The sequence below is a fragment of the Salmo salar genome, chromosome ssa22 (assembly GCF_905237065.1).
Source record: "Salmo salar chromosome ssa22, Ssal_v3.1, whole genome shotgun sequence".
NCBI classification, from domain to species: domain Eukaryota; kingdom Metazoa; phylum Chordata; class Actinopteri; order Salmoniformes; family Salmonidae; genus Salmo; species Salmo salar.
The window spans coordinates 29,182,149-29,200,466 of record NC_059463.1 but is presented as its reverse complement, the minus strand read 5'-3'; the positions used below and the strand labels follow the sequence as shown (position 1 = coordinate 29,200,466).

The following is an 18,318-nucleotide window of genomic DNA, read 5'->3' as shown; positions in this document are numbered from 1 at the left end:
TCATTCAGCTAGACAAAAGTTGCCTTCATGTTAGGCCAGGCAATGAAACATTTCATAGGCATATGGCAATAACATTTTTGTAATGCGTTCGCCAGTGAGCTGTGCTGGTGAAGACTGACCTCATCTGGCCAACATGAAAACATGCACAGGTTTATTACAGAAATTACTTAATGTGATTATGTCCTGGCTCTAGGCAAGATGTGATGGAGCACTCTATACCAGTGGATCCCAATTCTGGTCCTTGAGTACCCCCAACAGCACACATTTTTGCCCTGGACGAACATACCTGATTCAACTCATTGAGGACCTGATGATTAGTTGAATCGGTTGTGCTTGTCCAGGGCTACAATAACAATGTGAATTGTTGGGGGTACTGGAGAACCGGAGTTGGGATCTAGTGCAGATAGAGGGCTATAGCCAATAATACTCTGATTGTTGACTGTATGTCATCTACTTTAGTTTCATCTAATGTCACCACATCTGTCACATACAGTGGGGAGAACAAGTATTTGATACACTGCCGATTTTGCAGGTTTTCCTACTTACAAAGCATGTAGAGGTCTGTAATTTTTATCATAGGTACACTTCAACTGTGAGAGACGGAATCTAAAACAAAAATCCAGAAAATCACATTGTATGATTTTTAAGTAATTAATTTGCATTTTATTGCATGACATAAGTATTTGATACATCAGAAAAGCAGAACTTAATATTTGGTACAGAAACCTTTGTTTGCAATTACAGAGATCATACGTTTCCTGTAGTTCTTGACCAGGTTTGCACACACTGCAGCAGGGATTTTGGCCCACTCCTCCATACAGACCTTCTCCAGATCCTTCAGGTTTCGGGGCTGTCGCTGGGCAATATGGACTTTCAGCTCCCTCCAAAGATGTTCTATTGGGTTCAGGTCTGGAGACTGGCTAGGCCACTCCAGGACCTTGAGATGCTTCTTACGGAGCCACTCCTTAGTTGCCCTGGCTGTGTGTTTCGGGTCGTTGTCATGCTGGAAGACCCAGCCACGACCCATGTTCAATGCTCTTACTGAGGGAAGGAGGTTGTTGGCCAAGATCTCGCGATACATGGCCCCATCCATCCTCCCCTCAATACGGTGCAGTCGTCCTGTCCCCTTTGCAGAAAAGTATCCCCAAAGAATGATGTTTCCACCTCCATGCTTCACGGTTGGGATAGTGTTCTTGGGGTTGTACTCATCCTTCTTCTTCCTCCAAACACGGCGAGTGGAGTTTAGACCAAAAAGCTCTATTTTTGTCTCATCAGACCACATGACCTTCTCCCATTCCTCCTCTGGATCATCCAGATGGTCATTGGCAAACTTCAGACGGGCCTGGACATGCGCTGGCTTGAGCAGGGGGACCTTGCGTGCGCTGCAGGATTTTAATCCATGACGGCGTAGTGTGTTACTAATGCTTTTCTTTGAGACTGTGGTCCAAGCTCTCTTCAGGTCATTGACCAAGTCCTGCCGTGTAGTTCTGGGCTGATCCCTCACCTTCCTCATGATCATTGATGCCCCACGAGGTGAGATCTTGCATGGAGCCCCAGACCGAGGGTGATTGACCGTCATCTTGAACTTCTTCCATTTTCTAATATATGCGCCAACAGTTGTTGCCTTCTCACCAAGCTGCTTGCCTATTGTCCTGTAGCCCATCCCAGCCTTGTGCAGGTCTACAATTTTATCCCTGATGTCATTACACAGCTCTCTGGTCTTGGCCATTGTGGAGAGGTTGGAGTCTGTTTGATTGAGTGTGTGGAGAGGTGTCTTTTATACAGGTAATGAGTTCAAACAGGTGCAGTTAATACAGGTAATGAGTGGAGAACAGGAGGGCTTCTTAAAAAAAACTAACAGGTCTGTAAGAGCCGGAATTCTTACTGGTTGGTAGGTGATCAAATACTTATGTCATGCAATAAAATGCAAATTAATTACTTAAAAATCATACAATGTGATTTTCTGGATAATTGTTTTAGATTCCGTCTCTCACAGTTGAAATGTACCTATGATAAAAATTACAGACCTCTACATGCTTTGTAAGTAGGAAAACCTGCAAAATCGGCAGTGTATCAAATACTTGTTCTCCCCACTGTACATTTCAGTAACTTTCACACAGAGCCTATGAGACAGGTCATAGAGAAATGGGTTTATTTTCCTTTGTTTTATTACACCACTTTACAGCTTTACAGGGTAGGGTGTCCATGACACCCCAGATACTTGGTAATTCATCAATAAGTCACTAGGTAATTCATCAATTTCCCATTGATTATCATAATTTATGTTCCTTTATGTTCACAGACAACATCACATTTTTGTACCCCAAACACCAACTACCAAAAATGAACCAAGCACACTCATCAAACACAGGAACCAAAAGGAAGACAGAGGACAGAAACCCCTTGTTGACCAATTTTGCATTATGGAGCAAAAAACAAAACATTTCATAGGAGAAGGTATATAAAAACTGTAGATTGGTTATATACACTGCTCAAAAAAATAAAGGGAACACTAAAATAACACATCCTAGACCTGAATGAATGAAATAACCTTATTAAATACTTTTTTCTTTACATAGTTGAATGTGCTGACAACAAAATCACACAAAAATAATCAATGGAAATCCAATTTATCAACCCATGGAGGTCTGGATTTGGAGTCACACTCAAAATTAAAGTGGAAAACCACACTACAGGCTGATCCAACTTTGATGTAATGTCCTTAAAACAAGTCAAAATGAGGCTCAGTAGTGTGTGTGGCCTCCACGTGCCTGTATGACCTCCCTACAACGCCTGGGCATGCTCCTGATGAGGTGGCGGATGGTCTCCTGAGGGATCTCCTCCCAGACCTGGACTAAAGCATCCGCCAACTCCTGGACAGTCTGTGGTGCAACGTGGCGTTGGTGGATGGAGCGAGACATGATGTCCCAGATGTGCTCAATTGGATTCAGGTCTGGGGAACGGGCGGGCCAGTCCATAGCATCAATGCCTTCCTCTTGCAGGAACTGCTGACACACTCCAGCCACATGAGGTCTAGCATTGTCTTGCATTAGGAGGAACCCAGGGCCAACCGCACCAGCATATGGTCTCACAAGGGGTCTGAGGATCTCATCTCGGTACCTAATGGCAGTCAGGCTACCTCTGGCGAGCACATGGAGGGCTGTGCGGCCCCCCAAAGAAATGCCACCCCACACCATGACTGACCCACCGCCCAACCGGTCATGCTGGAGGATGTTGCAGGCAGCAGAACGTTCTCCACGGCGTCTCCAGACTCTGTCACGTCTGTCACATGTGCTCAGTGTGAACCTGCTTTCATCTGTGAAGAGCACTGGGCGCCAGTGGCGAATTTGCCAATCTTGGTGTTCTCTGGCAAATGCCAAACGTCCTGCACGGTGTTGGGCTGTAAGCACAACCCCCACCTGTGGACGTCAGGCCCTCATACCACCCTCATGGAGTCTGTTTCTGCTGGAGGTCATTTTGCAGGGCTCTGGCAGTGCTCCTCCTGCTCCTCCTTGCACAAAGACGGAGGTAGCAGTCCTGCTGCTGGGTTGTTGCCCTCCTACGGCCTCCTCCACGTTTCCTGATGTACTGGCCTGTCTCCTGGTAGCGCCTCCATGCTCTGGACACTACGCTGACAGACACAGCAAACCTTCTTGCCACAGCTCGCATTGATGTGCCATCCTGGATGAGCTGCACTACCTGAGCCACTTGTGTGGGTTGTAGACTCCGTCTCATGCTACCACTAGAGTGAAAGCACCGCCAGCATTCAAAAGTGACCAAAACATCAGCCAGGAAGCATAGGAACTGAGAAGTGGTCTGTGGTTACCACCTGCAGAACCACTCCTTTATTGGGGGTGTCTTGCTAATTGCCTATAATTTCCACCTGTTGTCTATTCCATTTGCACAACAGCATGTGAAATGTATTGTCAATCAGTGTTGCTTCCTAAGTGGACAGTTTGATTTCACAGAAGTGTGATTGACTTGGAGTTACATTGTGTTGTTTAAGTGTTCCCTTTATTTTTTTGAGCAGTGTATAAGGCAACACAACTCAAATTATTCAACACGAACAAGTAACATAGATGCTGTATGTATGTGAATACTGGACTGTTTGGTTTGTATATGATATAATAGTGTTACATATTACAACACTCCAAAAAGACAGTAACCTCTGAGTTCTGCTGGTATCAGTGGTGGTAGAATGGCTTACATCTGGACAAGCAACTAAATCAGACTGATGTGTTGATGAGTCTTGACAGAATACAATCAGAGGGAGGTTTGAGGTCAGGTATTGTTCTAGTAATGCGATGAATATTCTCAATGCATTCCATTTATACTGTCATTAGCTTTAGGTGTTAACAACATACTGTATCTGACAGGTCAAAATAGAATACAACACCTGAAAAATACAAAGTGAAATGGTTTCACCCTGCTTATTTGTAAGTAACAAACTGTGCAAATAATTAAATATATTAAATGAGCATGTCGAATAAATTGATACAGTTATGCTATTGTTTTTTTACATCCGTTATTAGACAGTAGCAACGATGATGATTATGAACATGGTCTTTTGCCTGCTAATGCCTGCAATGCAGTGAAGAAAATGATATGACAACAATAACGTCTAATGTAACTGGCCCCTCTAACAGTACAACTGGCCCCAGCTTGGCCCCCCCCAGTTGAAATGGTCTAGAACCGCCACTGCCGTGGACTCATCGAGGAGGAGGCTGAAACGCTGGTCACCCACATCTGCGACCAACTTTTTCAGAAAGTATGGTGCTAGAACACCATTAATCATTTCTGTGCACTTTGTCCTGTGCATTTTGAAGTGGGTAGCAGCAGTGGAGTCTGAGAAAGCAGCTCTACATGCTTCTCCAATGTGATCACATTATAAGGCTTTGCCTTTTGAGTATGTTTTTGAGTTGTCATGTGTTTTTTTTACATCACGAAGTTTGGCATAGAAATCAGCCTTACAATACAGGCAGTATGCCCGTATTCTCCAATAAACAGCTTCAACCAGCCTTTGAATTCAGGGTTTGATTCCCACTCCTTTCTGTATTTTTGAGTGTACAGTTTAGACTGAGACATGATGAGCTAGCCAGCTAGATGTTTATCTTATGTCACAGAGAGGCACACACACATTGGACAAGGTGAGTAAGTGACTGAGGCTGTGTGAGTCAAATGCAGTGATTTATTTTTGTGCAGTGATTTATTTTAGACAAAGAACATTTTACATTTACAGGATCAGCCAGCGGCGGCTTCCCGCATGCGCGATTCATTTGCAGTCTGGACGCGGAGGGGTGAACATCTCCTGCTCTGACTTCAGCGCGAGGACTGGGCCGCCTGTGAGTGCTTTGTGACGGGGGTTGGGCCCACGGCAGCACCCGCTGCTCGTTGAGAAGAGTAAGAACGATACGTGCTTTCACGTCAGTCTCCAAAAGCCTCCAATAACACCAGAAAAAGTCGCTAGATTTGTCGCTAGTCGATTTTTAAAAAATGTGTCGCTAGAGGGGTATGAATACTTGCTAAATAGGAAATAGGAAGCACAGTTCCCGCTCAGCCCAGTCAAAACTGTTCGCTGCTCTGGCACAAGCTCTACTCTGGAACAAGCTCCCTCACGACGCCAGGACAGCGGAGTCAGTCACCACCTTCCGGAGACACCTGAAACCCCACCTCTTTAAGGAATACCTAGGATAGGATAAAGTAATCCTTCTAACCCCCCCCCCCCCTTAAAAGATTTAGATGCACTATTGTAAAGTGGTTGTTCCACTGGATATCATAAGGTGAATGCACCAATTTGTAAGTCGCTCTGGATAAGAGCGTCTGCTAAATGACTTAAATGTAAATATAGCGACAAAATCGCTAAGTTGGCAACATTGGACTCGCCTGTCCTTTCTTCTGTGGAGTTTATTGGTGGTTTCCATCCAATTTTATGGTACATTACCGCCACCTACTGTACTGGAGCGCCCCCGCCTCCAGACTGTGTACGGGAGTCCTATTTTAAAAATGGACCTATAGAAGTATATATAGAGGGGTTCCTGCCAATGCCCACATGCAGGAACGCCGCAATTGCGGGCCACAATTGCACCCTTCTCTTTTAAAGAGCTGCATTTTAGCCAATGATTCATAAATACACTAGATGACTAATATGGGGTGCTGTGTTGAAACCAACGTGTCTCCATCTTGTAAAACATATTTTGGACGCTATAGAAATGCATTTATTAGTGTCTACATTCGTTTTTGCCACGTGTTATATTACAGACACCTTAATGAATATTATTAAATTATATTGTGAACTAAACAAAAAATAAATAAAAAATTCTTAAGCTATACATTTTCAGATTTCTAACATTACTATTCCCAATACAACAACAAAAATGCTTTAACACATGTACTTTTGTCCTTAACATTTCATTGAAATACTGTGGAGGGCTGCTTATATTTTCTTCATCTGTGCCACTCCATTTAGTATGAATTCTTACTTTATGTTAGATTACATTAGTCTATGTAAATTCAGGACACTGAAATTGGTATGTTATGTTTGGTCTGACATTAGATTACTTAAGGCAAAAACAAAAGAAGCGTGGTTGGATATATAATGCGAAAATATAGCATCCCAAAGGTTCGAATCTCATCACAGACAACTATAGCATTTTAGCTAATTAGCAACTTTGCAATTACTTACTACTTTTTAGCTACATTGCAACTACTTACCATGGTAGCTAACCCTTTAACCTAACTCCTAGCCCTAACCTTAATGCCTAACGTAGCGTATCATGCTAAAGCAGTCAAACTTATTCTATCATATTAAAGCAGTCAAACATAGCATATCATACTAAAGTAGTCAAACAAAATGTCATACTAAATGATCAAGACGTAAGATACTATACATCTTGCAATTCATTTGTAATTGTAAGACCGCTACAACATTGGTTGGCCAATGTAATGTAACATATCACACTAAATGTCGGTGCTGGACTTTCGTAAAATATAATACGTTTTGCTCTGAGACCAGGTTGCACTGGGGAGTGCCAATATGGCGGACCGATGGCTTCAAAGCCTCAATGGTCAACCATAACATTAACAATCTAGGGTTTATATACACATAATTGAGTCCAGCTGGCACACAGGTCAGTACAGATGGTGGTGACTGTCATGTGAGGTATGGAAAGTAAACAAACAAGCTATAGCGCTAATCAGATACAGCACAACGAGCAGCAACCATGGGAACCCCCATGATCTGAGGTTTCAGATCGCGATGAAAGTAGCCTGGTCCTAGGCCAGTTGAAAGGACATATCCTAACTGCTGAGGCTTTTATCAGACTCACAACTGCCCTCAACCGACACGAAGAATGTAACTGCACCGTTACCCATCAGCAAGGGACTTCTGGGTTGCTGGCGGAATGTTTAAGGCGGGCACTTCGGCGACCCAGGTGTTTTAGGACAACGTCCGTGGTTCGGCTGCCCCGTTATCGCCATAGCCTAATATAACAACACATCATCCTTAACCGGCCTGCTTTACCTTCGATAGTCAATCGTCGGCGCTTGCATGCTCTACAGCTTCACTGAAGTTAGTTGGATAGTTTTTCCAAAAGGTCGGATTTACAATGAAAGCCAAGATTGGGGTCATCCTAGTCATGCTTGCAGCTTTCGTTTATGTTGCAGCACAGGATGCTGAAGCCGAGGAAAATGTTGTGGAAGAGTTATTGGTGGAAACCTTGGTGAGTTCTGTCTGTTTTTGCCAAAGCAGCGATAAGAAAGTGGCGACTCTTGCACGAGCCGAATACAATAATGCATTGCAACATTCAGACCAAATTCAAACAATGTAGGCCTATCAGCTTGTTATTAAGGTATCGCTTATTTTATGTAATAAAACGATGTCATATTTTGAATGCAAAAATTACTTGATTTTATTTCCCCCCCCATTTTTCTCCCCCTTCATAAGGTGAAACCCGAAACTTGCTCTATAATGTCAGAAATGGGAGACACGCTACAAATCCACTATACGGTAAGAAAAAAAGTGTACATTAATGGCCTAACTAACATTTTCAATTTCAAAGGTAGGCTAGGCACCGCCCTGTTTGACATCAGACCTAGCCTACATGCTTATTGAGACAACTGTCGATTTTTATGAAATCTGGTCAAAAGTGTTCTCTGCAATTGAAGTGGTGCTGATTCATTGCACCTCGATACGATCTTGCCTATGTGGCACGGTGTGAAGCAGCAAGTTCGTTTCACTAAAGACTGGGGAAATTCGTGTGCCAGTCAAATAAAAGCAACTTTCAGTTTTGCATTACACTTAGTTTGTAATCATATCTGGGATGGCAAGTAAATTGCGTGTTTTACCCCATGTGCAATGGACAAGTTTTCCGCGTGCCAAACATTCTACTCGGTAGTGTGATGGGGGAGCTGCAACACGTCAGCACTCCTGCTCATTACCAGATTGCTATAACATGTGGTTTGATAAGTAAAATACCTAACCAGGCGTTGTAAGATCTGTCATGCCTCAGCAATGTCTGAGCAGGAGAACATGACCAAACCAGAAAGGATGAGGCATAACTGGGCCTAAAATCTGTCTTCAGCAGTAGGTGGCGTTTTCTAATCATAACCACACTGCTAATCTTACATTAAAACCAAAAAGCACTTTTTTTCCCTTCATTTTTATGATAAAGCCAATTTTGACTGGCTGTTAACTAGTGAAAACCGTTGCGCTGGTTGTTCACATGCGTGTCTGCCATCTCATTGGCTAGAATGGTCCCACGTGATTTCATTAAAACGACGAGGTCATTGATTCAACGGTGTGCCCAGTGCAGCCACTCCTGTAAAGAAAGTTGAACGGTCTGTCAAGTGTTTCACATTTTTATGTGACTTGAACAGGATAGGCATCTTAACCTTCTATCTAGATTAGAATCACAGCTTGCGTGCAAAATCTCTTAACATGCACCTACCATATTGTTCCAATGCTCTGAACAGGGTAAACTGCTGGCAGATGGCAAGGTGATTGACTCATCACTGTCCCGGGACCCCCTTGTTGTTGTGTTGGGAAAGAGGACCGTTATCCCTGGTAAAATCACAACCATTCAAAAAGACAGTTTTAGACAATATATTGATCACACAAAACAGGAACACTAGCTTAATTAAGTTAACAGTATTATAAACTGGGTGGTTCTAGCCCTGAGTGCTGATTGCCTGACAGCTGTCATATATCAGACCGTATACCACGGGTATAACATTTATTTTTACTGTTCTAATTACATTGGTAACCAGTTCATAATAACAATAATGCACCTGTGGGGTTTGTGGTATGTGGCCAATATCTACTAAGGGCTGTATCCAGCCCTTAGTGGTATATTGGCCATATACCACACCCCCTCGTGCCTTATTGCTTAAATATACCTTCAAATATAGCTCACACTTGCAGTGCAGTGTTTATTGCATCATTCACTGTGATACTGTATCTCCAACAGGTCTGGAACAGAGCTTGGTTGGAGTTTGTGAAAGGTAAGTAAACAGTCAAGGTCTGCCAATACAAAATTGAAGTGGACTACATTAATTTAGAACCACTTTCACTAGGAATTCAATATGACTTGGCTAAGCAAGGACAATTTTTTCAAATATAGATATTACCACTATGTGAAGCAATCAAAGATCCTGTCTCAAATTACTTTGGTAAAATGTCACAAATAGTGGATGACATGAAAATCTATGAGAATAACCTCAGTCTGTCTTATGGTTCTCTAGACAAAAAATCAAGACTACTATTCCACCACACCTTGCCTATGGAAAGAGAGGATACCCTCCCACCATCCCAGGTACTTAACCACATCTGCATATACACACAATAATAAATACAGCAATAAATGTCTCACCTTTAACTGTCTAGCTAGTTCAGCACCTTTTCAAAGGTCTGGCTGAGCACAGCAACACACACAACTCAGTAGTTGATCCTCTCTCGCTCTTCTTCCCTCTGTCCTGTTAGCTGATGCTGCTCTAGAGTTTGAAGTGGAGGTGATGTCACTGATCCAGGCAACCCCATGGCAGAAGATGGTGAACGATGTCTTCCCCCTAGTGTGTCTGGGTCTGGTTCCCACTCTGCTGGGCATGGTGGGCCTCTACCTCTATAACAAGGCCAATGCCCAGCGGCCAGGCAAGAAGGCGGCCAAGAAGAGCAAGAATAAATAAAGGAAACTCAGAACTATTTAAATAATAAAATGTAAAAACAACAAGGGAACGTTGTTATTATCGGATGGAATAGTCCTCTTTTATTTGATGGATATTGTAAGACACCTGGTAGAAAGAATTTACACACAAATAGAATAAGGAATTGAGTTCTGTCAGGAGTGCATTCTGGCAGTTTGAAGTTAGTTACTCCTAGTCAGTGTACAACTTAAACCCCTTTTGAAGTTAATCTAGGAGTGATGGTGTGTGATGTGAGCCTGTTATTGTGTCTATAGCATGCGCTGCACAACATGTGCTGCCTCAATGACAGTGTGGCGCTTGCGTTGGACGTCAGCAGTGGGTTGAACGGCGAGGGTGGGCCGTGACACCATCAGCAGGGGGTTGCGATGGCGAAGGATCTCGTCGCTAACGGAGATGCCATCCAGGTACTGGCGCAGTAAGATCCGCAGTTGCTGGTTCTCCTGGGTCAGAGCTCCTCTCTCCCGTTCCAAACACAACCGCTCCAGCAGAACCTTGTTATAACGCTGCCAGAACCGCTCCAGAACCAGGTAGTCCAGCATGGCCTGAGCACACCAGGTTACAAATGAAGTTAGGTGGGAGTCAAAGATCAGATCAGTGTGTGTATAATACAGTACTACCAATACCTGTGCCAGCTCCTCAGATGGAGGCTCCATAGCATTAGCTCTCTCCTGGCTCTCTTCCTCAGCAGTGAGAGATGAGGTGTAGAAGGGCAGGACTTTCTCATGTTCTGTCTCTAGTTTACGACACATCTCAGCCAGACGCAGCACCCTCTCCCCCTGATCCACAACATCACAGGACAGGGTGTGAGAATTCATAGGAAGTGAATATCAGTCAGTACACATGCATAAGTGTGCTGTCAATGTATGCATATGTAAGTCAAAGCGTGTGTATGTCTGGCTGCTAAACGTATATACTGTATGTGGCCACATGCATTAACGTTAGCACCTTAGTGATGATGCCCTGTAGGTTCTTGGCAGCGGCGTTGCTGTGCACAGTGAGGTTGGTGAGCTGGTTCCTCTCGGCTGCACGGGCACGGCTCAGCTGGGCCTTGAGCTGGCGAGCCTGCAGGGTCACCTCCTCCCTGGCCGCCCTCAGGCCCCTTGCTGCCCCCTCACTCTCCTTCTGGCTGGAGTTAAGCCTAGAGCGCAGAGCAGAGATAGAGTCCTGGAGGGGAGACACACAAATACAGTGGGAAACGAGCACTCATGCTGACATACAGAGGGCATGCATGAATACTGTATTCAAATAAAGTTAATACAATCACATAACAGATGAGCAATATAATCATTCTATTTTCATATGGTAGACTGTTGCAGAGTAGTCCTCTTGACCCTGTATTCTACATAGGATGAATTCAGACCCGAGTTACGCGCCTGTAAATGGAACTTAATTCCCTTTTATGCATTTTTCTCTATGCGTATTCTGACCTTGATCTTAAGTATGAGGAAATGCATGTGACAGCCAGATATTAGTTTGGGGAGGTGATCACAGAAATGGAGGTGTGGCAGAGGTGTGTCTACAGATACGTCTATTCTGACCTTGACTTAATTCCCTCATAATTCCAACACCTTTACTCGCGAGGAGCCATGAATAAGGTTTAGCACCTGTCAGTTCCAAGTGGAAAAACATCTTTATTTTTACCCGATAGTAATAACGCCATTCTCCACGCACTGTCATTTATAAATTGATAAAGAGCTAGGTAAATGAGTAATCCATTTGGATAAGGGGATTGTAAATATAAATAATTGTTTTAGATCTATTTTAACTTATGGAGACAAATTTGAAATCAGTAATATGGCTGCAAACTGAAAAGCTTATCAACATGACAGGTATTTATGCCCCTTTCCCACAGTGAAGTACGAAATGTTGTGCCGCTATGCATAATTTAAATCGTATGGCCTTAACTTTTAAGGATAAATCTTGGAGGTGCAAAGCCGAGCAGAATGACAGTCATGCCAAATTGTACCTTTGTGCGCTCTAGAATGTTTTAATCATATTCCCCAACTTTTCCTGTTTCCTACAATTTTCTATTGGTAGCGACCATAAGTAATAACCACACATATTTAACTGTCAATTTAGGGTTAATTCCCTTCCTATCATTCCATTGTTTGATTTTGCCGACCTTTATTTGTTTCCTCTGTAAACGCTGTCCTGTCCATGTGGTTGTTGCGGAAGGTCGCTAGCAGTAGTAAATCATTTTTAATGACAAATTGTCCAATAATTTGGGACATGTAGCCTATTTCAATCATTAAGGAACGCAGACAAAATGTGGCAGTTTAAACCTGGAGCCTGGCGCACGGTTCACGACAACTGGACTGTTGTCATCACAATACTCACTGATGATGGAACTAAGGTAGATTTATATGACTACACTTTGCTCCCCTTCCAATATTTCAAGGATTGAACAACTGAATATAGCAACTTTCAGGATGAACCAAACCTATGTATTTTTGATTAATCAATATACGCTGTGCATAAAGGCATTCCAAACCAGTTTTTTAAATGTATTAATTAGGTAGATTCATAAATACTTTCCTAAACCTAAATAATAATATTTTGATGGCTTTCTTCATTGATCTCTAATACTCAGAACCCGTTCTCTCGATATATTCTAGTGAGTCTTGAGAAAATGTAATTAAAAGGTACACCGTATTTAACGGGATGGCTTTTGATAAAAGTACTGAAAACCCTATTAAATGAAAACTCCATGAGAAAATCTGTTGGCCAACAAGTGGGAGGGTTTTCAGCAGTTTAATTAAATGTATTCAGTGCGCATATTGGAGGCACACCCAAAGAGTTTGTTGCGCACCTGCATACGGTAAGTCTGAATACCAAATACTGAGAAGTGTTTCAATCAAAACATGTTAAAAAGGCATACATTTCCTAAGTCTGAATCGGCCCCCATTGGAAAAGTAGTCTCTGTAGCCCTACACTGACCTGCATCTTCTGCAGCCTCCTCATCTGCGTGTCGATCTCCTGGGCACTGCGCTGATCGCGGGTCCTCAACGACTCAAAGGCGATGTGACGGTCCTCTGTAGCCTCATTGTAGCTGCGTAGGGCATGTTGGAACTGACGCCACAGGCCCTCCACCGTCCCCTCTAACTGGATCCTCAACGCATGCTTCTCCTCTATGTTCTAATGGGAGAGGGAAAGGAGATCACAGATCACAGACAGGGAATGTAAGCCAGCTCACACAATATCCCCTAACAGCTGGTTCAAGGCTTGATTTGTTCTGTGGTTCATAATGATTAAGGTTAAAGGGATACTTCGGGATTTTGGCAATGAGGCCCTTTATCTACTTCCCCAAATGATGAACTAAGATGAACTCGTGGATACCATTTTTATGTCTGTGTCCAGTATGAAGGAAGTTAGAGGTAGTTTTGCAAGCCAATGCTAACTAGCGTTAGTCCAATGGCTGGAAGTCTATGGGTATCTGCTAGCATGCTAAAGAGGAGAGATTATCCTAGACCAATTGTGAGGATCTGCAAATGGAGAGAGGGGAAATGAAAGAGGCCCACCAGAGGGAAAAACAACTCTGATGCTGGTTGTCTGAGCCAGACCCCTACCCTGTTCTTGATGTCGTCTCTGGTGCTCTGGTAGTCCTGGCGAGCCTCCCCATCTACCTCTATGTAGAACTGCTCCATGGCAAAGGTCACATCCTCCAGGTAAGCACACTCCTGCTGGTGCTGGGACAGGATCTGCTCCCTGGGAAACACACACACACATTTAAGTAATTTAGCAGACACTCTTATCCAGAGTGATTTATAGTTGGTGCATTCATCTTAAGACAGCTAGGTGAGACAACCACATATCTTAGTCATAGTAAGTACAATTTTCCACAATAAAGAAGCTATCAACAAAGTGCGAGTGGTAGTTCACAAAAGGCACATTTTTGGGGGGGGGGTGCTGTGGAATTTTTTAAGATACACTCTCTCACACACACTATCACACACACACACTATCACACACACAATAGGAGGCTGCTGAGGGGAGGACTGCTTATAACAATGGCTGGAATGGTGTGTAATGGCTGGAATGAACTGAATGGAATGGTATCAAACACATGGAAATGATGTGTTCCACACCATTCCATTTACTCCGTTACATCCATTACTATGAGCCTGTCCTCCCCAATTAAGGTGCCACCGGTCGCTTGTGACACACACACAGCTGTCAATTCGCATACAACACAGAGCATCACTATCTAGTAAATATCAAACTTGCATCAAGGTTAGAAAAGCTTTTCAATTAAATAGTTTAGTGCAGCATAATTCAGTTATATTAATTGTTGTGCAGAACTGTGTATAGTGTCTCTGTCTGTCTATTAGAGAACTGGACGGATAGGTCTATCTGTCATGGTGTGTGTGAGAAGGTTTTACACACACCTCTCAGAATTGAATTCGTAGCTCAGTCCCTCCAGGCCGCTGTTCCACTGCTGCTCCAGGGATGCCAGCCTACCCTTCTGCAGGGCCAGCAGACAGTCCACACACTCCAGGTGAGAGCGCAGGGCCTGGGCTGACTGCTGCTCTGCCTCACTCAGGTCACACACCAAACACTACAGCAGAGAGAAAGATAAAGAGACTGTCACACCACAGGCGGCCGGTGATACCTAAATTTGGGAGTACGTAATGGCTGGAACAGAATTCATGGAATGGTTTCGAAGACATCAAGCACATGGCTTCCATGTGTTTGATACCACTCCATTCCAGCCATTATTGTGAGCCGTCCTCCCCTCAGTAGCCTTCTGTGTGTGTGTCTCTCTCTCTCACACACACACACACACACACACACACACACACACACACACACACACACACACACACACACACACACACACACACACACACACACACACACACACACACACACACACACACACACACACTAAGTAGAAGTCTCTCACAGATGCTTGTGGAAATAAATAAATACCTAACCTTGATGACACTGTCCTTCCGGTCCAGCACCCTCTCAAAGGTCTGGCTGAGCACAGCAATGTCACTGCGCAGTTCAGCTGCCCGTGTCTGGCGGAGAACTGCTCGCCACTGCTGCGTCAACTTGTGTAGGTTCACTGCACTGTTGCGCTCCTCCTTCTGCAGCTTATCCTGGTTGCATTACGGGTAGAGATGATGGGGACAGTACTTAGAGGTCATGCAAGGACATTTTGAGAATAGAATAGGCTTAACAAGTTGCATCAGGCTGTGTGACTATTCATTGGGTTACATTCTTTAACGTACCTTGAGAAATTGAGTTAGCATGTCTTCCTTCCTTTTGGCCATTTCATCCTCTGCCTGGGCCCTCTGCTGCATGTACAAGAGTCTCTCTTCCTCTGTCATCCCTGCCTGCTTCCCTGCTCCCCCCTTTTTTGCACCCTTCTTTGGCATGGTTCCTCTCTCAAGCTCCACCTGGGGTGCTGTTTTGGTGTCACTCAGCCCACTTCACTCTCTTCATTCAGAATGGGAAGCCAAGATTTAAGAGGTAAGACAGACATACTTAAAAAAAAATGAGCAACCCACACAAAACAGCCTAAACATTTAATTAACATCAAGTTGGTTGTCATTGTCCAATAACCAAGCAAAAGCATAGTAAAAACCTCATGACCAATGCCTAGCTAATTAACCATTCATTCTATGACGCAATTTCGCACTGTCATATGGTCTTGTCCAGAGCTTCCCATGTCCATGCAGTTTACAAACAACCCGTAAATGTATTTGCGACAACTAACATGATGCGATGTCTTACCTGTGTGAATTCTAGAGATATGATTGCGAGATCTCCACAAAATGAGTTTGTGTTTGGTCTCCTAGCAACATTCTAGGAGTTAAACCCACCCAGGGGGCGCGCCAGACTGCACATACCGCGCCGCCAATGTGCCAAAAATAAAGCGCTAGGAAAAATGTTATCGACAAAACAATCATTATCAATGAATGAATGAACAATATCATAAAATTAATTAATTTAGTAACTTGTGATAATGTGAAAAGTAGGTTTATCAATACCTAGCTGCAGAAACGATGCATTATGCAAATAAAGCAAGCGTCATGCGAATTAACATAATGGCAAATGTGCCCTTTCTTGGGAGACATTTCTCGCTGTCCAGCACAGACAGGAACACGAAACGCATGCTTTTACTCTCTAGCAAATTGAAATAATTTACAATTAGCATTGAAAGAAAAGTATTGGAATGCCGAAGCGAAGCGCCAGTCAATTTGTAACATCAACAGAGAAACTTCGATTGTACAAACAAATGTTTGTAAATTGCGGATTAATGGAAATGCATAATGGGAAATGACGTCTATTACTAGCAAAGATGCCACATATCCTTCTTGTTATTTTGTAGAACTAAAATAAGTAAACATTTGATTTATTTGATAATAGCATAATTATGCAAACTATATATTAAAACAAATACATATGAGTGCTTTCTGTGTCGTTCACAACATCCAGGGTGCTAGAGAGATATAATTCGGTCGGCACCCATCCCTCAGGTCCTCCTGTTCAAAATGGTGAGTGCTTTGCTGAATTGTCCATGATTTTGAAAAAGAATTAATTTTCTAAAAACTGTCATTGTTGTGAAATGTACGGCCGGCACCCATGCTTCCGGTCCAGTTCGTTTATATTCTGATGCAGAAAAAATGGAACGTATTGGCCTTATTCTTGGAACGTCACGGCGAGTTCGTTGCAATTGTGTTTCTATTTCCGGCAACATTCGCGTGACGCGCATGCAAAAGTTGTACTTTCCGTTGAGAGCTTGAAAGTTTTACACTGACAGAACCGCACAAAATCTTAAAATCCACTCGTAAAACGTGCGGGTGTTGGTCAGGCAGTCATCAGTGACAGGTAACGTTAAGCCAAACGCTTGAGCAGTTTGCATTCTCTCCTTTGTGTCTCGCTCTTGTAGCTAAGCAGTCTCATAATAGCACAATTTATTTCCTCTACAACTCAATAAAAATATATATACTTAATTATTATGTTTATTACATATTATTAGGAGCGTCCATGCAGTGTGGTGTTTTGTTATTAATTGTCCATTGACTTGTTTAACAAGCCATACTGATTTCTTAACAGATGACACAACAGGTTCAGGTTTTCACCAAATTGAAAATGGGGATTGGCCAACACGAATAGAAGGAATGGATATGGCTTCAGAAAAGGATGCCCAAACCCAATGGGAAGACCCATCTCTAAGTGATCACAACTTCAGCTCAGGTGATCATATAAAGCCCACTACCTGTGAGGCAGGGACACAGTGCCCAGCATTACCTCTACAAAACCCTGCTGAGGAATGAAGCACTCTGTTGACTGCATACAGGCTTGTCTCTTGCTGCCTTTTCTACCCTCCTGGTGGAACATCTCCTACCCTTTTACAAAGGCAGCTTTCGATTAGACCTGACAGATCAACTTCTGATGAAGCTGAAGCTCAACTTGCTGCAGCAGTACCTAGCAGAAAGGTTTGGTGTTTCCCAGAGTATTGTCAGTTGAGTGATTAGTTATTGGATTGACATGATGGAAGAGAGTCTGAGGGAGTACATTCCATGGTTGCCAAGGGAGACCATCCGTGCTACAATGCCACAATGTTTTAAGGACCACTAACAAGGAACAACCTGGATTATCGACTGCTCAGAAATTGCTTTACAGAATGCAAGAATCTGGATTCAAGGGGGGAGTCGTTCAACCATTACTACGCCCAGAACACTATCAAGTAAAACTAAACTATAAACACTATCGCCAAACCCACTGGCTCCAGGTCATCTACAAGACCCTGCTTGGTAAAGTACCGCCTTATCTCTGCTCGCTGGTCACCATAGCTGCACCCACCCGTAGCACGCGTTCCAGCAGGTATATCTCACTTGTCACCCCCAAAGCCAATTCCTCCTTTGGCCGCCTCTCCTTCCAGTTCTCTGCTGCCAATGACTGGAACGAACTACAAAAATCTCTGAAACTGGAAACGCTTATCTCCCTCACTAGCTTTAAGCACCAGCTGTCAGAGCAGCTCACAGATCACTGCACCTGTACATAGCCCATCTATAAATAGCCCAAACTACCCCTTCCCCTACTGTATTATTTATTTATTTTGCTCCTTTGCACCCCAGTATTTCTACTTTGCACACTCATCTACTGTCA

General features: G+C 43.4%; 2 protein-coding genes and 1 long non-coding RNA gene across 6 annotated transcripts in view; 2 read left to right on the top strand and 1 right to left on the bottom strand.

Moving 5' to 3' along the window:
- Positions 1-2,345, top strand: part of LOC123729676 (uncharacterized) — a 37,180-nt gene extending 34,835 nt beyond the window's left edge. For both annotated transcript variants that reach the window (XR_006761350.1, XR_006761351.1), the window contains one exon: positions 2,303-2,345. This is a non-coding gene — a long non-coding RNA (uncharacterized lncRNA). The remainder of the gene's footprint in view (positions 1-2,302) is intronic.
- A 4,851-nt stretch (positions 2,346-7,196) lies between these two features.
- On the top strand, positions 7,197-10,244 carry LOC106583223 (FKBP prolyl isomerase 11). Its single transcript, XM_014167147.2, has 6 exons — positions 7,197-7,718; positions 7,943-8,005; positions 8,971-9,061; positions 9,465-9,498; positions 9,739-9,809; positions 9,977-10,244. The coding sequence occupies exons 1-6, from the start codon at positions 7,605-7,607 to the stop codon at positions 10,177-10,179; spliced, it is 576 nt and encodes a 191-aa protein (XP_014022622.1). The 5' UTR covers positions 7,197-7,604; the 3' UTR covers positions 10,180-10,244.
- drc2 (dynein regulatory complex subunit 2) lies at positions 10,234-16,891 on the bottom strand. 3 transcript variants are annotated; one of them, XM_014167146.2, is made up of 9 exons: positions 16,607-16,891; positions 15,432-15,639; positions 15,132-15,299; positions 14,583-14,752; positions 13,764-13,902; positions 13,135-13,332; positions 11,143-11,361; positions 10,821-10,973; positions 10,234-10,739 (listed from the first exon to the last, which is right to left on the bottom strand). In XM_014167146.2, exons 2-9 carry the CDS (start codon positions 15,576-15,578, stop codon positions 10,446-10,448), a joined length of 1,488 nt encoding a protein of 495 aa, XP_014022621.1. In that variant the 5' UTR covers positions 15,579-15,639; positions 16,607-16,891; the 3' UTR covers positions 10,234-10,445. The 3 variants fall into 3 exon arrangements, with proteins under 3 accessions (XP_014022621.1, XP_014022619.1, XP_045561439.1); XM_014167144.2 differs by lacking the exon at positions 16,607-16,891 and adding an exon at positions 15,937-16,122; XM_045705483.1 differs by lacking the exon at positions 16,607-16,891 and adding an exon at positions 15,842-15,863.
- Positions 16,892-18,318: the final 1,427 nt, after the last annotated feature.